The sequence below is a fragment of the Corvus kubaryi genome, unplaced genomic scaffold (genome assembly GCF_017639235.1).
Source record: "Corvus kubaryi isolate FWS band 111438036 unplaced genomic scaffold, C.kubaryi_AGA036_p1.0 66, whole genome shotgun sequence".
NCBI classification, from domain to species: domain Eukaryota; kingdom Metazoa; phylum Chordata; class Aves; order Passeriformes; family Corvidae; genus Corvus; species Corvus kubaryi.
In genome coordinates this window covers 21,952,349-21,976,626 of record NW_024582054.1, presented here as the reverse complement: position 1 = coordinate 21,976,626, position 24,278 = coordinate 21,952,349, and the positions used below count along the sequence as shown (strand labels likewise).

At 37.1% G+C, this 24,278-nt stretch overlaps 1 protein-coding gene across 4 annotated transcripts in view; it reads left to right on the top strand.

Moving 5' to 3' along the window:
• Positions 1-24,278, top strand: part of DICER1 (dicer 1, ribonuclease III) — a 68,113-nt gene that overhangs the window by 30,158 nt on the left and 13,677 nt on the right. For all 4 annotated transcript variants that reach the window (XM_042046963.1, XM_042046962.1, XM_042046965.1 and 1 more), the window contains exons 9-24: positions 872-1,040; positions 3,110-3,582; positions 7,238-7,370; positions 8,304-8,546; positions 8,644-8,798; positions 10,127-10,259; positions 10,708-10,783; positions 11,886-12,025; positions 16,977-17,156; positions 17,998-18,211; positions 18,293-18,446; positions 19,933-20,115; positions 20,410-20,515; positions 20,613-20,788; positions 21,075-21,858; positions 23,266-23,421. In XM_042046963.1, the coding sequence (XP_041902897.1) occupies positions 872-1,040; positions 3,110-3,582; positions 7,238-7,370; positions 8,304-8,546; positions 8,644-8,798; positions 10,127-10,259; positions 10,708-10,783; positions 11,886-12,025; positions 16,977-17,156; positions 17,998-18,211; positions 18,293-18,446; positions 19,933-20,115; positions 20,410-20,515; positions 20,613-20,788; positions 21,075-21,858; positions 23,266-23,421 (3,475 nt within the window). The remainder of the gene's footprint in view (positions 1-871; positions 1,041-3,109; positions 3,583-7,237; positions 7,371-8,303; positions 8,547-8,643; positions 8,799-10,126; positions 10,260-10,707; positions 10,784-11,885; positions 12,026-16,976; positions 17,157-17,997; positions 18,212-18,292; positions 18,447-19,932; positions 20,116-20,409; positions 20,516-20,612; positions 20,789-21,074; positions 21,859-23,265; positions 23,422-24,278) is intronic.

Below are 24,278 nucleotides of genomic sequence, written 5' to 3'. Positions count from 1 at the left end.
GTGGATGCCATAATGTCACTATTTAGGAATGTGTTGCAATGTCCACAGTACAATGTGTTCTTAATGCCAGAGAAGTTGCCTTTTTTTTTTTTCCCCCAAATGCATAGCCTGGGTCTTAAAGGCTGATGAAAGATAGAGGGAGATGAGAGGAGGTAGTAAATATTTAAATAGCAGGGCAAGTGAGTTACAGAATCTAGAATCCTATTAATGTTGTTAAACTAAAGGTGGTGATAATGCGATGACTTGGTGTAGGGAATAATTAAGGTGAAATGATTGCCACGTAGAATGTTTTCTTCTTCCACCTCTACTGTACTGTTGTGTTTCAGACAAAGTTAAAAGTGGGTTTTTTTCATGTTATGGAGCAGGTGTTTAGTCTGTGTGTAAATGTTTTAAATGCATTTTTTTGAACTCATCTGAACAATTTGCTTTTAAGAATTTCTTACTGCCATTCAAGAATAGTAATTATTTTACTTGTGTAAATGGATATATAGACATAAATTTACATTATGTGGATTGGTTTTCTTTTGTATATCAAGAGAGTGCACTATGGAAAAATGAGTGAAGATGTTGATGAAATAAATTGAATTTCCTTAAATTTTCCAATATTTAAAGTGAAGATAGCAATATATTAACCTCCTTTTTAGAAGTGTATTAGAACAGTATCTAGAATTAAGTAGTTCAGTATTTGGGGTGGTGGAGGTTTTTCTAAAGTGTTTAACTGTATAACTTTTAATAATTCTTAATTCATGGTGGGGAAAGAAATGTTCTTGAATACACATCATGTTGCTGTTGTGTTTGCTGTATAACATTTAGAGCTGAAATAGCCCTGGCTTTCAGAACTGTGTTTAATTTGATCTTTGCCCTCATTAAGATATACTTCTCAGCCATGTGAGATTGTTGTAGACTGTGGACCATATACTGACAAAAGTGGGCTGTATGGAAGATTATTAAAGGAATTGGATGAAGCACTGGCTTTTCTAAATGACTGCAACATATCTGTGCATTCAAAAGAAAGAGATTCTACCTTAATTTCTAAGCAGGTAAGAATATCAAGAAATGTGAGAAACCTGGGGAGCAGAAATCTTGTTACTGTTTTTCTTTGCCACATATGTTACATAACTGAAACTTCCTAAGCTAGCCATCCTTGATTATCTGAAGCAAAAAGACTTCTGATTTTTGTGTTCATTAACATGCAGTTATGTTCGTAAATGAGTGGGGCTTCAATGGCAGGCATTGATTAGAATTTCATTTAGTTTGAGATTCAGACTTGCTTAAAACACTAAAACAGTTCTGCACCCTGATGTAGTTGGTCCTTATCTCTGAAGTCAAGAATACTACATTTTCACAATCTCCTATGACCTTTGAATAAATTCAGTGCAGAAGAGGAAATAATGCTTCAGGAAGAATTTGGACTGTACCCAGTTGCATTAAAAGTTGATAAAGGAAGAATTTAGGGAAAAATTCCAGCCAGAGATGTATGGTGTCTGCAGTTTATCTTAGAACAGTATTGGACTAGTGACACACCTTGCTGGAATGGAATTTGAATCTCAAGCTTGCCCCTGACTTTCTCTGTGTTTGCCCCTGTGTTGTCCTGACTTTTGGCCCAGAAGGTGTGGAGTGTTTAGCAGGGACCTCTCACACAGAGGGTCCAGACGCCTTTTTTAACCCTGCTTGGGCTTCCCGGTTTGGAATTACCTCCTAATGTAGTTGTAAGTCTTTGAACTTACATAGATGTAAGTCTTTGAACAAGAAGTCAGTAGTGAGTCACTACTGTGACTATTCCTGTGATATTCTCCAAATTTGTCATAGACTGTATTTCTTTCTTCAGCCCAAAATATTTTGGTTTCCTTTAGCATTCTTAGAAACTGAGGACTCTGACTCTGTCCATAAAATACTGTTTGTGCCAGAGGGAAAGATGGTACGTAAGGCAGCCTATCATAGTGCATGGGAATTGGAAGTCCTGGTTACTTTTGTGCTAAACTTAAACAATAATAGGCTAAAATACATAAGGAATGCTGGTTGGAGGCAATCTTCATGACTTGCAGAGTCCAGAAGAGTGGATTAACTGCTATACATCTAAAGCATCTCAGAGAAGATGGAGGCACCCAAATTAAGAAAGTAAATGAGTTTCAGACTGAGGTGTTTTATGTCTTGGCAATGTAGGAGTATCAAGCCTCTGTATGAAGTTACAATTACTCTAGATAATTTTGCCCTTAAGTGTTAGAGCTAATAAACTTCTCAGAGGATAGCATCAAGAGGATGATAGCCTGTTCTTTATTTCCTCACAGAAGGGAAGAAGGAAGAGAAATTAAAGTAGCAGCTGAAAACCAGCATCCTGACTGTTACAGTTCAGTTGTAGTTCTTCTGGTGCAATAAAGGGCATCCAAATGATAAGTCCTTTTACCAGTGTACCCCATTTCTGAATTGCTAGTTTATTGCCTGACAACTTCACTCTTCAGGAGGGAACAACTTCTCATCAGATAAGATTATGATGGTACTCTAATGCCTATTCTGTTTTCTCTGAATAGGATATAGTTCTCTTGTTTTAGTATTCCACCCACACATACAAAGCACTGTGTTCTGTTTTTCCTTTGAAAGGATAGACTTCCTAAGGCTACCCTAAGGCCACTGTGCAACTTTCTGGTTATATGCTTTTGAAACCCTGCCAGCTGTCAGTAGTAAATAAAGTAAAAATGCCCAGTAAAGTGTTTATTCTATTAGTTCTATGTTATATAATAAAGATAAGAATTTTTGCTTTGTTTATCTAGCTGCTTCAAAAAATACTCTTCTTTGTAGTATAATTTTCAAATTACAGTTCTACAAAATAGCAAAATTTTGATTAAGCTTGGGGTATTTTGGAGATTTACAAATGTACAGTTTGAAGTTGATTGGTAGTAATTTAAGGGGGAGGGGGGAACTTGGTCCATTAGAAACACCAAATTTCCCAAGGTCATCTAAATAAGAAAAACAGACTTCTGCATTTTTTTTTAATAGAAAAATTGTCATAATCCTTACATAGACTGTGCTGTAAGAGAAAAAAGCCCCTAGTCTTAAATGAATAGTTCATGAATGTACTCTTTGAACTGATACTTGAATTCATTTGTTGTAGATATTGTCAGACTGTCGAGCTGTGTTGGTTGTTCTGGGACCGTGGTGTGCAGATAAGGTAGCTGGGATGATGGTGAGAGAGCTGCAGAAGTATATCAAACATGAACAAGAGGAGCTGCACAGGAAATTTTTATTGTTTACAGACACTTTCCTAAGGAAAATACATGCACTCTGTGAAGAGCACTTCTCGCCTGCCTCACTTGACCTGAAATTTGTGACCCCAAAAGTAATAAAGCTGCTTGAAATCTTGCGCAAATACAAACCATATGAACGGCAGCAGTTTGAAAGTGTTGAATGGTATAACAATAGGAATCAGGATAATTACGTATCTTGGAGTGATTCTGAAGATGATGATGAGGATGAAGAAATTGAGGAGAAAGAGAAGCCAGAGACTAATTTCCCATCTCCCTTTACTAATATTTTATGTGGAATTATTTTTGTGGAAAGAAGATACACAGCAGTTGTTCTAAATAGGTAAAGCATTTTATTTAAAATAAATATTCTGAAGAAAAAAGGCAGACTCAGCTGCCAGGATGTTAATATCATGAATATATAGGGGATTGCCATGTATTTTCAGAAGTCTATTTATAAAGTTGGTGTAGGAGATGATATGGAATATTCTAAAGCATAGGGAAGAGCATATATCTTTGAAAGTTGTACTGGAGGACTTGTTTCGGTCCTGAGTTTTTTAATTTGATTCCTTTAGAAGGCAAAATGTGAAATACTGTACTAAACCTATAAAATAAGCATATACTGATTTATTTTAATCAGTCTTTAAATTTATATTTGCAATGGATGTTGGAAACTTCTCTAGCCTACTGAGTGCAATACTTCTGGAAATCTCACCATTACCCTACTAAATGACAGTATTATATGATCCAAGTCTAGAGAAAATCAAACTTACTCTTGCACAAATATCTCTCAATATTTACCAGTACTACTTTCACAGTTGATGTTTATAAAGCACCTATTTAGTCAAACACTAAGTGCTTTCTTAAAGTCTCCACCAAGAAAAATATGAACCCTGGGAGTGTTTGCCAGCTTGCAATATTGTAGTTCCTTGTCAGTTTGTATTCTCGAATGTGATACATGTTAGTTATGTATAACACTTAATTGTTAAAAGCTGTTTTCCACAAACTGTGAATGACATGATTGATTCACCTATCCTGGTTTTGGTTTTTTGATAGGTTTCTCTGATAGTGTAGCAAACGTCTTATGCAAGGTGTTCATTGCATCCTGGATACCTCTAAATCTGACCCCTCTGTTGGTACATTTTTGCTTGAGTCAATAAGTGCATAACATATCCTTTGATCTGCAGACTTGCCTATGTGTTTTTTGTCAACTTTTGTCTTTTCTCTTTTCTTTTTTGCATTTTAAATATGTTTACATAAATCTGCAGTATGAGGCAAACCAAGCTGTTCAGCAAAATGAACATATTCTGTTAGTAAGTCCTGAAGAAATAACATTAACAGTCTTTTGCTGAGCTGAAATGAGTATTTCATTACCCGGCAGGGAATGCACAGAATTCTGAAAACTTTTTTCTTCTCTGTTCCATTATGAATGTGATTTAAATAATACTGGTTTTCCACTGTGCATTCTTGTATTCTGTGATTTATGCACTATACAGTGTCCTATCTGCTGTTGAACCTGACAGAATATGGTCTCTAGATGAAATAGGTGATCAAATTCTGCCATCTTTGAGCTTTAGGCACCTTGAGCAGAGGTTATTGGTGGCAAAATATAAAACTGAATGTAACTTTTTATCCCCTTCGGAAAGCTAGCTGCCAGATTCTCAAAATGCTCCTTTACCTCATGTAGCACCTGATTTCAGAATACCCGATGTTGTATTGACCATCAGACTTGAGCTGTTGGAATTAAGACCGGAAGCCTTTAGTGGAGAAGCTCATTGTAGGCCCTCTTCAGCAGAGTGGATTTAGTTCAAGGGCCTCTCCTGATGATAGCTATAATTAGGCTATATATAGGGGGAAGACTTTCTCCTGAATGGGAGAGTCATGAGTGATTGAATTAGTATATCACAGCTACTTGAGCTTCCAGTAATCCAGTATGGATCATTAAAAGGAACTGAGTTAAAACAGAAGTATAATTTTTCTTAAAATATATTTATTACGGTAGTATTTGGAATACCATTTTATGAAATCCAGTATGACGGAAGAAGGGCAAAATTCATGGCATGAGTTGTACTTTCTGGGTCTTTAATTATTATTACACTCAGTCGATGGAGAGGCTCGCTCACTGTTTAATTTGGTGTATACAGTTGAGTTCTGGTGCCTATAAGCCTTTTTTCAGAACAGAAGAGATTTTCCGAAGCCCAGTTTCCTTCCATTTGTGTTGCAGTCCCTCTCAGCTCTCTTAAGAGAAGGGTTTGAAAGCAGAAGTTCCTGTATCTGTTTGAAAAACACCACCTGTTACCTACCACAAATACTTTTTTTTAGTCACAAGGTTGAAGTAGTGAATATTTCTCAGGAACTTGTTGAAGATTTGCAATGAAGTATTTATTCAGATGCTTTTAATTGTCCGTTTCTATACAAGTGAACTAAAGTAAGAGTGTTTAAGATATTTAGTAGGTACTCAATCTGTATGACCTCACAGAAATGCCATGTTGAAAAAGAAATATTAAAAAAATATTTCTGTCCAGTTATTAACTCATGCTTTCTTAGAGTGTCTGTCTTGAGAGCCTAGACTGCATACAGAAACGTAACTCCATTTGGCCTTGAACTAACAAACCACATTTGCATTTTGGCACAGGAGGATCCTTCTAGTCTATTCCCCTAAGGGTGGCAAGTTGTATGCCTCTTCTGTCCTCTTGCCTATCTCCCTGTTCATTCCAGTTTTAACAGATCTATAAGGAGGAAAGCCTTCAAGGTGTTTTATGTTCCCATAAATTTTGTTTAAAACAGGGACTAGGAAAGGGGGCAAGACTTCAGTAGTTTTCTGAGGTTAGAAGGAGCAGGGAGAACTTTGTCATTTTCCATCTGGTTTGGCAGCAGCTTGCTGGGCAGATGGTAGGCTTGTAGCCGGGGACTGGCACCACACCCATCTACTTATATGAGTGGCAGAAATGCTAGAGGTCTTTTTGGGAAAGGTTGGAGTTGCTGCTGGAGGTGTAGAGAGGTAGGCTGTTCTTTGGCTGTGAGGAGCACCTGGCCATGGACAGGATGGATATGCTTTGAGCAGAGTAGTGCTGGGATGGCTGTAGTGACAAATGCAAGGGATTATTTGTTGTATATAATCCCTTGGTTTTTATTGGCTCTGCTGCTTAAAATTAGCCTGTTACAGCTGAGAAGTTCCAAATTCTGTTCATCCTGGAAACTGATACTTCCTTTGATTGTGCACTGTAATTGTGGTTTTAAATCCACACATGCCTCATTCTTAGATTTAGGGCATTATATAGGTGAGCAATCTTCTACCTTATCTGTGAAATCAGAACACTGCAGAAGCCAGCGTTTTCTGCTTCTGTAACACAAAGAATAAACTGAGTGGAAATGAAGTGAGAGCATGAATGCTCCTCACATCCCTGTTGAGTATTCCTTTTAAAGAATTGTATTTTGTCCTCTACTTGGGTTAATTTCACAAGTAGTGAACATCTCATTGGGTAGGCTGAGCATGACTCTTGAGATCAGGTCAATATTTTGTCACCAGTGTACTTGAACAGAATGTATGTTCTAATATTAAGTAGAATTACAATCTTAAATTTTAACCTAAAAGTTAACATTTTATACTGAGGAAATATACTTTTGTTGAGGAAGCAGTTACAGGTCTTTCTTCTAAGATCAGCTATAGCTTACAGAAAAAGAGATTAACAAAGTAATTTTGAGTAGGGTGCTTTAACAACAGAGAGCCTTAGAGTAATAGATTGGTTTCAGAATACCTAGTTTCACCATGATAGGTCTGAAATGTGTCTGATGCATGAGCACTCCTTGTGTTTCTGTATGCAGTCTGTCTTGTGGTAACCTTACAGAGGTTTTCGAGAAGACTGCAGTCAATTTATATGTTAGCATGACTTAATTGTCATGCTTCCACTTTTCCTTTTAATATAGGTCTTACAAACAAAAGATTTTCTTCCATTTTGTGGGTTGTGTAACTTCTAAAACACGTGTAATATTTTTAGGTTGATAAAAGAAGCTGGCAAGCAAGATCCAGAACTGGCTTATATCAGTAGCAATTTTATAACTGGACATGGCATTGGCAAGAACCAGCCTCGTAACAAGCAGATGGAAGTAGAATTTAGAAAACAGGAAGAGGTAACTTCAAGAAAAAAAAATTTAAACTGGTGGTACCTTCAGAACCTTTTGTGTGTGTGTGTCTTTGAAAACAAAACAAACCAACAGGCAGAGTCTGGGGCACAGTCATGAGAAGTCCAGGGAACAGCTTTGTTTTAACAAATACGCATACTTATTGGAGATTCAGATGTTGTTTGTAAAACAATAAAAGTACGTTTGGAGATACTGCTATGTTACATTACACAAATAGAAATTAAAACTTCATGTAAAATCATGTTTATATTTAATCAGATCATTATCTAATTTTTCTGCATTGTGTTAGTGGTAATATAATACTACTGTAAAGAATGTCAGGCTTACTGACATTTTCAGTAGTTAAGCTGATTTTAATATTTATCTTTTCTAAATGTGAGTTTGGTTAATCATTAAATGTTATAAATACTAAAAAAACCCACCTGATTTTACATCGTTTAAAGTTCATCCTGTCTGGGTTGTGGTCCTGACACCACACCTTTCCTTAGTATTGTTTCTTATATAGTATAAATACCAGAAGTGCCAGCTCTAGAATGTGCTCTACCCTGAGGATGCTTCAGCCTCAGAAATGTTTGGGAAAAGATGGTGTCCTGAAAGCAGCGGGTTTTTTTTCTTTAATACCACAGCTGAAAACTTGTAAGTAGATAGGGGGGATCCTCTCCATTTCTAGGGATTATAGTAGCTTCTTAGACACATGTGGTTCCATATATCAGATGTTATTCCTAGAAATCTGCTGGTTCTGATAAATAGTCTTGTTATGTTTCTGAAAAGATTCTTTGTAATAGTTTTGTATTTTCATGTCTGGACATGCTTTGGGGGCGTCTGAGCCAGTCATCTTGGTTTTTACTGCCTTTTGTTGAATCTCATGATGGTAACAGATCTTGGACTAATATGTCAAATTTGTCTTCATTACTTTTGCAGGTTCTTAGAAAATTTCGAGCACATGAGACCAACCTACTTATTGCTACTAGTATTGTAGAAGAGGGTGTTGACATACCAAAATGCAACTTGGTGGTGCGTTTTGATTTGCCCACAGAGTACCGTTCCTATGTGCAGTCAAAAGGAAGAGCTAGAGCACCAATTTCCAACTACATTATGTTAGCAGATACAGACAAAATCAAAAGTTTTGAAGAAGATCTTAAGACATACAAAGCAATTGAGAAGGTATGAGGTCAAAGGAATGGGCCTGGTTTTTTTAAGTGTATCGTAGTATGTTTTAAGGGAAAAATATCTCATCATGTTCTGTTCTTGAAATGTTAAGATCCTCCGAAACAAATGCTCAAAGTCTGTTGATGCCAATGAAACTGAAACTGAACCCATTGTTGATGATGACGATGTCTTTCCACCCTATGTATTGAGGCCAGATGAGAACAGTCCAAGGGTTACTATTAACACTGCTATTGGGCACATAAACAGGTAGGAGGCATATTCACTTCTTATTTCCTGTAATTGAATAAAATGTTTCTTAGTCAGTCTCACAACATGGAAGCATGGGCTGGGGCATTTTACACATTTCCTCTTAGGCATTGTGACAGAATTTTCTCTCCTAAAGAAAGTGGTCACAAAGGTTTGAAGGGATTATTTGTTTTCTTCATATTTATCCTACCAGAGGTTCTAGCTCTGGTAATAACTGTAGTTATGTTGATTCCTGTTCAATTAAAAGCTTCCCTGAAAATGTTCAGCTTCAAAATATGTAGTAGATTTGCATTTTTGCTCTTGTCAATCTAGTTTTAAAAATAAATAAAGAACTGTTAAAACTGTAGTTAAATCTTCCAATTCTAGTATTCATGTTTGTAATAGCAATCTGTTGTCATCTTTAAAAACAAAACCACAGTAATAAAAGTCCACAAGATGGGATGGTATGCTTCCAAGGGAGCTAGTCAAATATCAGCTCTGTGAAGCGATGGCAGTTAGAGGAGGTTCTCTGAGATAGGAGGACAAAAAAGACAAGGAAGAGGATCCAGGGAGCTGTGGACCAGTCAATTTAACTATAGTCATATGGAATCCTATGGACCAAGTCCTCATGGCAGCAGGTTTTAGGCCCATAAAGAAAAGGGGGTTGGCAGAAACCAACCAGGTTTTACTGAGGGCTGTTTATCTCCAGTATCATGAAGTGGTTGACTATGAAAAGCAGTGAATGTCATTTACTTAAGAAAAGATTTAGATGCAATTGCCAAAGTACTACTTTAATAGCTAAATTCTTGAGATGCAGAGCATTTTGATGGAGTGGTAAATAAAGCCTCTCAAAGCAGTCAGATCTGAAGGATGAATGACAGGCGGTAAATGGCTATTTGGCAACTGGTTATATGTAGCATTACTTCTGGACTGTTAGGAGGTCCAGCACAGTTTAACATCAGCATGTTTGCATTTAATACTAAGTTGGGAGAGAGGAAGGTCAGTACAAGGGAGGAAAGGCAGGAGGGGGAATGATAAACAGGAGGAATAAGAGAGCAGTAAGCTCAGGAGACAAAATGTGAACCCTGGGACCTGGCAGGAAATAGTCTTACGCATCATTACAAGCTGGAGTGACTTTGCTGGAGACCAGGTTTATAATAAAGAAAGGACTTGGAGGTCTTCTGCTCAGAAGTTAGTTGAATATGAGTCAGCAGTATACCTTTGCAGTGCTCAGTATGCCTGAAATCATCTTCTGTAGCAGTCATACCAGTAGGGCAAGGTTGCACTGGAAAGTGTTTAGGTTTCAATTTGCAGGTTTTGATGATGTATAAAATGTTTTGTCAACTTAGGTACTGCGCTAGATTACCAAGTGATCCATTTACACACCTGGCTCCCAAGTGTAAAACCCGGGAACTGCCTGACCATACATTTTACTCTACTCTCTACCTGCCAATCAACTCACCTCTTCGAGCTTCAATTGTTGTAGGTATTTGGGGAAGGAAAAGCATGGAAATACATTAGTACGTTGAGCTAAGAATTGGTCTGTGCCATTTTTAGAATTAGTTTCATTGTTGTTAATGAAAATCAGAGGGTTTTTTTGTACTCTGTTTTTAGATTACTATCTGATTTTGTTATAATCCATTTTCCATCAGTTACTGTTTATGCCAAAGGCAAAAATATTTAGATATTCTTCCTTGTATGTTGTTTCATGCACTTGTCCTTTATTGGTTTTGATTAATAGTATAGTTGAGTTCTTGTAATTTTGGTTTTCATAGAAAAGCAAGCCTGAATATCTTCACAAAACTGTCATCAGTGTGTTTTTTACAAAAATTTTCCTAGCTTCAAATTCTTTGTTGTGTTGAATTAAACATATATAGTAAGTAACTTGCTAATCACCCAAAGTTTTTACGAGGTATTTAAATGTTTATAGGGCCCTCCAATGAGTTGTGCAAGACTGGCTGAGAGAGTTGTAGCTCTTATTTGCTGTGAAAAACTGCACAAAATTGGTAAGAACTGGAAAAACAACCTCTTTGTTAAAGTATATTTTATAGTTGAGAAATTGCATATGGTATGGATGTACATGCCCTTCTGTTGTAGCCATCTATTGCAGCTTTCTTTCACTTGCCTTGTTTTGTGATGTGGTCATGGACTTAATAATTTAGCTTACACCTTGTAAACTGAAGTTAAATTTTACAGGGAAGTCTTGTTATTTAACATATTTTGTATTAAACAGCAAAAGCAACATTAGTACAAGAGACAAAGATTTTGGCATTGAATATACTTAATAGAGGAAAAGAGTCTTGTTCTCTAGAAGTGATTATAGGTCAGGGACTACATCCTACAGCCAAAAGAACATGGTTTTTAAAGTGAATTGTGACAAAATATAAAATATGCAACCCTAAATTTATTCCTTTCTGTACTGTGTCATAAGTCATGTTCCAAAAATAGGATATTGCAAGACTACTTCAGCTCTTGTTTGTAGTAAGTATAATGGAGCATGTTCTTCACTGAGGAACATTTTAAAGATAATTCCGTGGTACAGGTTTTTTGATGAAGTACAGAAGTATTTATGTATTTTTTAAGCAAAAAAAAATTGTAGGTCTGGGGTTTGCATTTTTTTTTTTGAGTTAAACCTTTTGAACAATGAATTCATATCAACAAATGTATCCAAGAATGGCACCCTGATGGTGGCTCAAGTCAGTGTTGAAAGTGCACATTCAACAGCAGTAATTTGCTTTTTTAGAATGATAGAGAAATATAAATGTTCCTTCTTCCTTGGTATAACTCCATGTGAGTGATTTTAAAATAAGTGTTTCAGTCAAAGATTGTTTTTTATGGGCAAAAAGAAGTCTTGGATATTTTCATTATAGAATTGAATTTTTAAATTAAATTTAAGAGATTTTTTACTAGAAGTTAGCATTTTTGCCCAAAATTCAGTCTTTATCACTCATTCCCCAAAGTTGCACTTTTGGAGCCTTGCAGTAGTCCATGTATTTTAAAACCTTACATGTGAGGTGTTTTCACAAGGAATCTCCTCTACTGTGTAGGATATGAAGGAACCAAGATTTGATTGTTCGTAATGCTATTTCTTTGTACTTTTTCATTCAGGTGAACTGGATGATCATTTGATGCCAGTTGGTAAAGAAACGGTTAAATATGAGGAGGAACTTGATTTACACGATGAAGAAGAAACCAGTGTTCCAGGAAGGCCAGGCTCTACAAAACGAAGACAGTGCTATCCTAAAGCTGTTAGTATCACTTACTGCTGTCTAGATCTCTATCTAATGCTTTATGTCCTGATAAGACAGAATTGCCAACTCTTAATATTAGCAGCTAAGAATTTTTTAGAAGTCTTGTATTTACAGTGGAAATACTTTGCTGTTCTAATTCTGTGGAAGCCTGCAGTGCTACCTGAGTTTATGGTACCACATGCTTCGGAAGCATGCCTGTAAGCTCAGAGAGAATACTCTTTCTGTAGGGCTTGTTGGCTGTATTTGCCTAGTATGAAGATAACTGAGGAAAATAGTCCTGCATTAATAATCTGTAAAATCTTTACCCAATTGACTTTCTTGATAAATAATTGAACACTGAAGGATGTACCCCAGGCTAAACACAGAAGTATGTTTGGGAGTTTTTTTTGGATGCTTGGTTTAGTTTACTGATTGAATACAGAATTTCATAATTCCTGGTTTAAATCTTCCAATATCAAATAAGTGTACTTCTATGGTTTTTTTTACTTTTAAAGTTGTTCTAAATATTATACTTAATATTATACTTGATCTATTAAAAGGATCACACAAGAAGCTATAGCTCTGTGTTAAGCAATGTATTCACAGTCTGCTACAACAGGTTTCAACTGCACCAGCTTGTAAAATTGGACTTCTTGAATGGTATTTTTGGGGGAATTGCAAATGCTTTAAGAGCAAATGGAGCAAAGAGGCTTAGGCTTTGTGGAGTATTTTGCAACTACTCTGGAACCTTCCTTTTTCCTCTGCAGTTGTTACAGGTTCTGTCTAAGGGCCTTTGGGACAGGGAACTCATTCAGAATCTGATAATCTTTGCATTTCACAAAGATGCACAGTTTGCATCTTTGCACAGTGTTGCTTGCTACAAGTGCTTTTCTCTGTCCTCTTACCTCACTAACGGTTGTTGGAAAGGGGTGATTCATAAAATGCAAGATTATGGTATCTCATTCAGAGGAGTTGATTTGTCAAGTGATGCATCATTCTTTCTCAGTTATTTTTTTTCTTAATAGGGAATCTAAGTATACTTTCCCTTGCCTTTGTCCCAACTTTTCACATCTGGAAAATAAGTTTTGACAAATGTTTAAGGTCTGCAAGATCCTCTTGGGTTTAATGTAGTTATTAAATTTATGAGTAATTTTCCATTAAGCCAGGGCCATAGTTTTACTACAGTGTAACTTTAAAATCCAGGACTACATGTATTGCCATTTAGTTTTAGATAAACAGGAGGATTATTTTTGAGACCTGCAAAGTAATGAACTTCTACCAAACATAAAGCATGGTTTCTTAACGTCTGTGACAAATATGAGCATCAGAATTAAAAGTGCTTGTGGCTGTTGTGAGTATTCACATCTGCGAGCTAGAATTGTAATGAGGAAACTCATATAGTGTAGTGCCTGGGCAAAGGGGCAGTGTACTGAATATTGTTTATGTGTTTGTCCCAAGTGTATAAAAACATTTTTGATACTTTTAAACAATTCTGCTGGAAAAAGAATCTGTGTTAATGAAGCCGTAAGTTCAGTTGAGCTTTTTTTTCTGAGTACACACATTTTCCTTTTTACCTATTTTTTTTTTCCCTGTTCTGCTGTTAAGTTCCAAAGAGGTTGGACATAACACATGCTCCAGACTTACTGGATAAATGCAGAAATTTGCATCAAAGCTAGTTTCGATCTGCTTGAAGTGAGGAGAGGCATGTTTTGCCTCCATCCACTACTGCGGAAAGGAAGGTTCTAAGCATACCCAAAAGCAAGATTAAAACACAAATGAGGTTAAATGGTGTGATCCAAAGCGATAATACAACTTTGTATTTTATAAAAGAGGAAGGAAAGAGAGAAAATCAGAAAGTAGGCAACTGCCCATAATAATTATGGGAAGCACAGAAAAGAGGCTACCACGACCACAGGTCCAGCGCTGCACTGGGGGAGATCTGCATCGGGTGAGATGTGTCTTTGTCTGGTGAAGTCCCTCCCAGAACAGTCAAGCTTGCCAGTGAGGGAGAAGAGCCATGGCAGCAGGGGGTAATGGGGGGCACGAGCAGCCTCACAGGACAGTGTGGGACAGCACAGACAGCAAAGATTCTAGCACTATGTAGATTTGGCTGCACCTGTGGCAGGTTGGGCACTTGCTTATAGAGGGTTTTGAGAGTGGCAACAACACGTCCACCTCATAAAGTTCATTGGCTGGCTCTCACGATGTATCAAAAGTCTGCTGCTTGCTTGCTAGATGTATCAACTACAAGCTATTTTAATAATTTTCAAAGAGGGTGCCTCATTTTCTAAAACAAAGCAGTTTCTAAAGCTTTTGTTAGGAGCAATTTAAAACTTGAATTTTCAAACCTTGATCTTCGAAGAGGCAGTGGAAAAACATTCCTTAGTTTTTACTCGTTCACAACATTCCACCCCATGGTTCTAGATTGCCTTGAGGAACGTGGACGTAGTGTTCTTCTCTCATGGTGCTGATAGAAGTATAGTGAACAGAAGGGGAACGCGAGATGCGTAAGTGTGTTGTCATGCACTTAACCAGGCTAATGCCAGCAATTAAAAATACAAATCCAGTGACACAATTGCAGCTCTTAATTTGTGCTATTTTCCCCATCCTGTAAGCTCTAAAAGTTTTAGGAGGGTAGTAACCCATGACCTGGATTCTGATCCATCAAACCAGTTTCATGTTTGCATAGATTGAAATAGTTCTGCAGCTTGATCACTTATTACTTTCATCTTGGCTCATGCCTCCTCAATGGAGAATGAGGCATCACAGATTGTGATGCAACACTGAGTTTCAGATAAATTCAACGTTCTGCATACTCCTTTTTATTTCAACAATAGCATGTCTAGGGCTGATCTGTTTTGTAGTCATTTTGCAAGCCTACTGGACTTGTGTGTTAAGTTCTCCAAATGCATGTTGTGTCCAATTACTCAATAAATTCAATTGCCAAGTGATATTTTCAAGTACAAACTGATGCCTTTTTAAAGTAACATAAAGGGTGAAGACGTTTTTGAGTGTCAGTGATACTGTGTGTCTGGTGGTATAATAATTTGGAACTTTAATCCCACTAATTTGCCATTCCGGTCTTTGTGTTGCTTCGGAGATGGGGATGCTACGGTATTGGTGCGTTTTGGACATTTTAGTAAAACTGAAGATACACTTGGGGCAAAGGGAAGGGATTCTGACTCCATACCTTAGTCCAGCATGCTGTTGCAGTGACAAGTGTGAATAAAATTTCCCGTTGGATCAGCCCCAGGCCATTCCTCAGGGAGCTAAATACTTGGTGTTTTTACAATTGGTTTTCTCTCTAAAATCAGAGCAGGGATTTTTGGCTTAGTATCTAATGGGATACCTTGAACTGGGAAATGGAAATGAGGATCCCACATCAGCTAGCAAGGCATGATCTGGTAGTATTACAGTGCTCGTCTTGATTTTTCCAGTCTTATGGAGGGATGTCCCCAACAAATACACGAGTCCCTTAAAACTTTGGGAGTAAAATCCAATGGGCCAGGGACGATCATCTGGCCCTTGCTGCCATTAATGTATGGACAGTCCTGGAATGGCAAGTCCCTAGTCTGTAGGGGATCAGTAGGATTTAGAAGGCCTAGTGACTGATGGGTGTTGGCTTCAAAAATTAAGAATTGTAAGGCCTCATTGTGAAAGGAGGTCAAATTTCATTTCACTCTTTTCCATAGAAAAGTGTACTGAGGTCTTGCAATTATTGAGATTTTAGGTGTTCAGTAATGCCCTTTTGTGTCATTTGAACTGGTTCAGTTTCATCTCTTGCCACCAGTATATTGTCTACTTCTATATTGTATACTTCTATATGCTATATATTTATATACTATTTATATACCCCTGCTGTGGGAGGAATAAGTGACCATTCTTGTGCCAAAGCATGGTGTGCCATTGTGGGTGGGTGTTTGAGTCCTTGTGGGAGGCAGGTACAAGTATACTGCTGGCCTTCCCATGTAAATACAAAACGTTCCTAGTCTGATTCCTGTAGGGGAACCATGAAAATCATGTCTTTGGTACCAGTGGTAGCCACAATTTTGTGTGCATGTTCTTCTATGATGGCTGTCAGTTCAGCTGTGTTTAGGACTGTGACACTCGGGGCTCCTATGTTTGCATTAAGGCCTCAGTAGTCCACAGTCAGTCTCCAATTGCCATTTGTTTGGTGAACTGGCCATGCCTGGAGTGTTATAGGGAGAATGTGCTGGAATCACTACCCTTTTCTTCAAGTAGTCAGTAACTGGGGTGATCTGTACTTGCTCCCAAGGGTAAGGGATAAGGCTTGATATTGGTTAGAAGGGAGGGGAGGGAGGAAGATTTGAGGCAGCACCTAGTAGGCATAGATGGTGAGTTTCTTTCCCAAAAGTCCATATTTTACCTTCTTCATCAGTCCACACCTTTCCCTTTGGGAGGTCCAGTCCTAATAGATTTGTAGGGAAGTGTCCCAAAACTATTAGAGTTCCAATTGCTTTCTCCTTCCCCAGCAACCAGCACCTTACCTTAGCAATCTTTTGAGGCTGGGCATATCCAAAAGCACCCACCACAAATACACCTTTATTTGAGGGAATGATTCTGCGTGAAGAGGCATCTTCAACTTTGAGGGCAGACATTTGAGCTCCAGAATGTACTGGAAAAGTTACAGGAACTTTATGTGGACCCATAGGACAGGTTATTAGTAAGTCTACTTTAGAATTTTGGTAAATCTTCTTATGAAAAGCCACCCTCCGTCCCCCAGCTCACCTACTGAAGATGAAGGAAATCTCATGCCAGGCTACTGGTCAAATATTTTTGCTTGAAAAAGAAAACACTACTTGAGCCTGAATTAATTTTTTTTTTGTTCCTTGTTTTTAGCAATGTGTTTCCAAATAAACGTAAGAGGACTTGTTCAAAGAATAATAATTAGGTGAATTTTGCTGATGTTTATCATGTAAATGTTTTTTCTTTTTTTGATTTTTTTCAGATTCCAGAGTGTTTGAGGGATAGTTATCCCAAACCTGATCAGCCCTGTTACTTGTATGTAATAGGAATGGTATTAACGACTCCTCTACCTGACGAGCTCAACTTCAGAAGACGAAAGCTATATCCTCCTGAGGATACAACAAGATGTTTTGGCATATTGACAGCCAAACCTATACCTCAAGTAAGGAATCTATTTCCTTTCCTTATTCTGCATGCCTTACAACCTGTTATCCACTTACTCCCCACCCCCAGACTGAACAGTTGGAAGTGACTATAAATGATACTTATATCAAGTAACCTCCAGAAAATAAGCAACACTATCCATCCAGTCAAGTCACCACTTCATTTTCTGTCTTCAGGGATGGGACAATCTATTCTATTTTTGCCAAACTTTTGGTTTAGAAATTTAGTATTTTGCGCTGGCAAATTCAAGATGTCCCTCCTCCTTGTATGAGGTATGATAGGAGTAGACATACCAGCTACAGAGGTGGCCTGCACTGCACTACCTTATCTATACAAAAGCTAGGGTAACAAGTCCTCTCAGCATTCCTAGTCTGCAGCAGCAGCAGGAAAAGTAGACCATGTTAATTGAAATTGGCACCTCTTGCCTCGGAAAATTTTTAATAGGCATTTTCTGTTGGTGAGACTCAGCTGAGGAAGATTTTTTTCAAATTGTATTTTCTGTTGTCCACATAAGAAAACATTTCAGGAATATTGCTGGTTTTCACATTTCTTCCTTCATAAGAGAAAACACTTCATTTTCTACTTAGTTTTTATAAAGACAAGAGCTGTAAAACACAAGGAGAACTATTAAAAAAGCCAGATCAGTCATTCTTTAACTTTCAGAGTCTCATTTGTAATTGAATGCCATCACAGTTCAAAATTCTGGTCCTATTTGATCCAATTTGCTGTAGGGCTAGGCAAGCATTACCTCAATATCTGAACTAAACAGACAGTACTCTGTAGAGGAATCCCACTTTGGATTTTCTTTTGTGATTTCTTTTGGTTTTGTTCTTGCTTAGATTCCTCACTTTCCTGTGTATACTCGCTCGGGAGAGGTTACAATATCTATTGAGCTTAAGAAATCTGGTTTTACTCTGTCTCTGCAAATGCTTGAGCTGATAACACGACTCCACCAGTACATTTTTTCACATATTCTTCGTCTTGAGAAACCTGCACTAGAGTTCAAGCCTACAGAAGCTGATTCAGCCTATTGTGTTCTACCTCTTAATGTTGGTAAGAACAAAACTTTTGTAATTTACAACTTCTCAGAAAAGTTCAGCCTAGAAAACTGAGTTATGCATTTTCCTTTTTAAGTTGATGACTCCAGCACTTTGGACATTGACTTTAAGTTTATGGAAGACATTGAGAAATCTGAGGCACGTACAGGCATTCCCAGTACACAGTATACAAAAGAAATGCCTTTTATTTTCAAGTTAGAAGATTACCAGGATGCAGTTATCATTCCACGGTGAGTACTCTACATAGTTTAGGTATGTACCTATTGTATTTATACAAACTTGAATAAGGGCATGTTAGTATCTGCAGCAGAATTGCTTTTTAAGAACTGTATGCTGTTAGTCTGAAGGTATCTGGTTGTGTTTCAAATAATTCAAGGATTTTTTTTAATCAATAGGTAATCTTATATTAATAGGATTTAAGTATTTAGGTATCCCAAGATTCATTACCTTTTTATAGGGAATAGTAGAGCTCACCAGAAAACTTACGTAGTATTCTGATTAAACACTGCAACTTCATCAAGAAGTGGCCTACTAAAACCAGTTTTAGTTTGGAAGATTGCACGGGAGTCCTGTTCTCTGGTTACTGCTTATACACACCAAGGGCCTCTAAAGGAAGGTATCATGTTGGTAGATGGGAAAATTACAAGTGATAAAGACCATTTAATAGAATCTTTATATTGAGTGGTATGCATTTTAGGTACTGGATATGCAAAAGTTCTCCAGAACTGTTGGGCTTTGTGGAGGCTTAATTCCCTATGGATTAACTGGCTTGTGTTATACCTAGTATATTGTAAACAATGGTACTTGCTGAATATATAGTGAGAATAAGTGTAGGTTTAAACTTTGTTTTTTGGCCTCAGACTTTATTTTTTTTTTAAAGAAGCTGAAAAGTCTCATTAATTATGTTTAAATTTTGTTTAGAGATACTACTTGTTTAGAGTTTCTATTTAGATATTTCAGTAGAAACTAAAATGATGCAGCATATCCAAATATGAAATAATATGCAAATCTAATTGTTGAATATTGATTTCATGATTTTTTTTATCATTATTATTATCTTCTGGGCATGTTTATCACCATAGTTTCCAATGAGCCTCGGTAGCCACAATAAAGATGTTGTAGCAGTCTGGTTTCAAATTTAATATTCTGCCTGTAATACAAGAATGTCACTGTCCTTGAAAGGCTTGTGAATTCATCTTGCTGTATATTTGAGGTTTTGTATTTTAACTTGATCTGGAGGATGACTTGGTTAAAATGCCAGTCTAGACATGAGGTAGTACAATCTTTGTATACAGAGGAACTCAGTTTCTACTGATGTAGAATACCACGTAGGAGACTGGATGCTAAAAAGCCAAATTATCAAACTTAATTGTTAGGTGTTTTGAATTAAGAAATTGTCATTTGTAGCACTACTGTTGTACAGAGCTTTATTTTCTATTACATACGGAAGACCCTAAGTCCTCCATTTAATTTAAATGTTTATCTTGTAGAGGGAATTTCACAGATTGTAGATTGACTTTATTCATCTTTGTCTTAAAGCACGTTTCTCATTCAGCATTTGAGTTAGCTAGATAAATGATTTCTACAACAAAAAAAAACCCTCATAAACCAAAAATCTCAAGTGCACTATTTAACTGTTTATCTCCTGACCATGTTAGAACATGAAGAACTTAACAAAAGCTTTACTGTAATGCCAAAATATTATTTTTTTTTTAGATATCGAAATTTTGATCAGCCTCATCGATTCTACGTAGCTGATGTATACACTGATCTTACTCCACTCAGTAAATTCCCTTCCCCTGAATATGAAACTTTTGCAGAATATTATAAAACAAAGTACAATCTTGACCTTACCAATCTTAACCAGCCACTGCTGGATGTGGACCACACATCTTCAAGGTAACAACAGTCATAGTTGTGTCTGATGTTTGTAGTTTGACATTAAAGTGCCTTTTTTTTCTTTAAAATATGGGGTAAAGCTGAGGGCTTGTATCTTCCAAAAATAATTACTGGTTTTTTTCTAGAGAGGTGCTTGTGTAACAAGAACTATAAATTGTGTCCATTTTTTCCTAGAGGTAATGGTGCTGCCACTTCACAGTGCATTGAATACTAAGAAACTGTAGAAAGCTGAGGGTAGCAAGTTCTATTCATTAATTATGTACTTACATCACAGTATTTTCACATGGTTTTTAGACTTAATCTTTTGACTCCTCGCCATTTGAATCAGAAGGGAAAAGCACTTCCACTAAGCAGTGCTGAGAAGAGGAAAGCAAAGTGGGAAAGTTTGCAGAATAAACAGGTAAAACAGAAGCATCTAGTTCAAGTGGACTCTCTTAATAGTGATTTGGTGGCTACCTTTACAAGGAAAATTCTTTTCTTTCCCCCTCCTCTCCCAGATACTGGTTCCTGAGCTCTGTGCTATACATCCTATTCCAGCATCATTGTGGAGAAAAGCAGTTTGCCTTCCCAGCATACTTTACCGCCTGCACTGCCTTTTGACAGCAGAGGAACTAAGAGCTCAAACAGCCACTGATGCTGGTGTAGGGGTTAAATCACTTCCTGCAGATTTCAGGCATGTATTTTTTTCAATAGGTATTTTTCAATATGATATCTGACTTAAAAGGTGGAAACTTAACTATTACTGCATGAATTACAAAACTGGTAACTCTTGTTTAACTCATGTCACTTCTCAGGGAAACACAGTTTAAAAATACTTGATTGTGAGTGGTGAACTTACATGTTGCAGTCACTGTACTTTTCAGAAAGCTGTGGCTCTTTTAAAACGTGTATGTGCACGTAGAGTCTTCTCGTTCTGTGCTAATATTTTTTGGTAACAAACCTCATGTGTATCTCGACAGATATCCTAACTTGGACTTTGGATGGAAGAAGTCTATTGACAGCAAGTCCTTCATCTCTCTTCCTAACTCCTCTGTAGTAGAGAATGAAAATTACTGTAAGCACAGCACAATTGTAGTCCCTGAAAATGCTGCACATCAAGGTGCTAATAGAACCTCTTCTGCAGAAAACCATGACCAAATGTCTGTGAGTTACAGAACATTGCTCAATGAGTCACCCAGTAAACTCCAAATTGATGTCTCGGTAGAACTTGCAGCAATTAATGGTGTTTCCTATAATAAAAATCTTGCCAATGGCAATTGTGATTTAGTTAACAGAGACATTTGCCAAGGAAATCAGCTGAATTACTGCAGGCAGGAAATACCTGTACAACCAACTACCTCATATCCCATTCAGAATTTATACAACAGTGAGAACCAGCCCAAGCCCAGCAATGAATGTACTCTACCGAGTAATAAATACCTTGATGGAAATGCTAACAGATCTACCTCAGATGGATGCCCCAAGATGGCAGTGACCACCAGTACTTCAAAAGCTATTAATCTTTCAAAAGACAGAGCAGATTCTGAAAAGAGCCCTTGCAGTGGGTACTCCTCAAAAACTCTCGGTCCTAATCCTGGTCTCATTCTTCAAGCTTTGACTCTTTCAAATGCTAGTGATGGGTTTAACCTGGAGCGGCTAGAAATGCTTGGCGATTCATTTTTAAAGCATGCCATCACTACATACTTGTTTTGCACTTACCCTGATGCTCACGAGGGACGCCTATCATACATGAGAAGCAAAAAAGTGAGTACTAACAATCTAGTCATACTGTGTAAAAAGCATGCTGTAACAAGCCATATATATGAATTTTTTGCTGGAAGGTTGAATGGAAACAGGTTGATTTAATTCCACAGCTTTGTTCATTATACATTGAGTATCATGCATATTAGTAATAAAAATACGGGACTGTGGGCTTAATGTTGCCATAACTGTGATTGATTAAAACTGTTTTCTGCAGTTCAATTTGACATCTAAACCAGCTGATTACGAACCTAAGAAAAGATGAGATGGAATAGAACTAAAAGTTCTGGGCTGGTGAGAACATTTGGTGCACTGAACTCTAGAGCTGTATTGAGTAGAAGCTCTTTAACGGGAATGCTTGAATGAAGGACAGATTGAGTTCTCAGCACAGAGCTTTAGGTTGCACCTTTACTTGATCTTTCCTTTGTTTCCTCAAGAAGATACTTCCCTTGTAATTTTTAGCATCTTACTTAAAAATGAAACAACAAAAAAATCTTACAGAACTGTTGCAACAAAACTTGTGAAAGTATTTTACAGTAAATGTTAACAGTAGGGAGCAGAGTCTTCAGTTCTGCTGCTGCTAGAATAATCAGTCATGTGAAAACGTTTGTTTTGTTTTTTTCTTCCACATGATGTGATAACTTCAATTAAGTGCCAAGGCATTCATTGTCTACCTCTAATAAAATGCATCACTCTGAAAATGAAATGATTGTATAGTTTAATCTTGGAAAACAAGGAGGGCTAAATAAGTTGCACTGTTCAAATAAAAGAAGTGATTGAATATTCAAGTTCAAATTTCAAGACTTTAAAACGTGAAATGCGTTTAAAAGGAGAAAAAAAGATCAGTAGTTGATAGTTGAAAAGGAAATACATTTGTATCTGAGAATGCTTTTTTCCCTTCCCTTTAAAATACTTAAAGTGATTTTAGAGGCTATCAAAATAACATCTGGATTATGACTTAGTAGGTGTTATACGGAACTGTTTTAACACTGTCTACTGCCGAGGTTTAGGTCAGTCTACCTATAAATAAGAACTTTTCATTCCAAATGTAGTCTGAATGATGATTATTTATACTGGTAATAAATGACACTTGTACAGGTTCTATTTACAATAGTAATTTTAAGAGTAGCAATCCGTTTGTTTTGCGAGGAGAATGTAATGTATTAGATTTCTTTAACTGAAACAGTCACACCTAATATGCTTGGCCTCAAAATAAAAAAAGGGAAGATGGGTATCTTGCTTTGAGTTGGTTCTACTGTATTACAAAAGCTGAACTCCCTTTTGAGAACTGGAGAAAATGCATAATAGAACAAGATCCAGCTTGACACATAACATTTTTTGCTCCTTTTGCATTTTAGCCTATTTGTGTAAATGTATGTCCAGAGGTTTATCAGAATATTCTTCTTCAAGGTCAGCAACTGTAACTTGTATCGCCTTGGAAAAAAGAAAGGACTGCCGAGTCGCATGGTGGTGTCGATTTTTGATCCCCCAGTCAATTGGCTTCCTCCTGGTTACATAGTAAATCAGGACAAGAGCAACACTGACAAGTGGGAGAAAGATGAAATGGTATGAATTTATTTAACTGTGTTGACAAGTAGTTACTTGTGTGTCTGTATTCTTTCACCCCTACCTCATCCCACTACCCCAGTTATTTTGCTGTTTTCAGGAAAAAAAAAAAGGTAAATCTGTATATTTTTTTTCTTTCTAAAACTTCTCTGTAAGAAAATGAGAAGAAGACTGATTCTAACCAGAACCTGAAGTGAGGAAATTGTTTGCATATCATCCAGTAATGAGTGTAGATATTAATGGAGAAGCAGAGAAGAAAAGCTTTTCTGCTGACAGTTAGCCTGCTCCCAGGAGTTTTTCAGAAGTTTCTGTTGGAAGTTTTAAATGGTATTATCATCACTGCTTTAGCTGTAATATGTTCAGGCAGAACACTCTCTCTGCTTTGTATATAATATAAATATATTAATAATATATTTATATTATATACATATATATATATGTATATATAAATATATATATATAAATAACATATATATATATAAATAAAGAACGAGTTCGCCTTTATGGAATATATGAAAAAGAGTTTATGTTTTTCATAGTGCTGAGGCAGATTGAAGAGTAGAACTGGCTTGAGAAAATGTTTGATATTGATGGCTGGTAGCTACACCATGGGTATGACTGAGAGCTGCTCCTCATGTAAAATACAGTGCTGGCTTAGGCGCTCTCGCTGTCTGACACCCTCAGTCTTACCACCAAATGCTTCACAATGACATATCTTAGTGAGGAAAGGTTCACACTATTTTCTGACATGCTGGGAGTAGAAGGGCATGTTCAGAAATACCAGCGATCACAGCAGTCAGTAACATGACCTTGAAGTGTTTCAGACTGGTTTGGAGTTCAGGGGAAGGAGGTGGAGG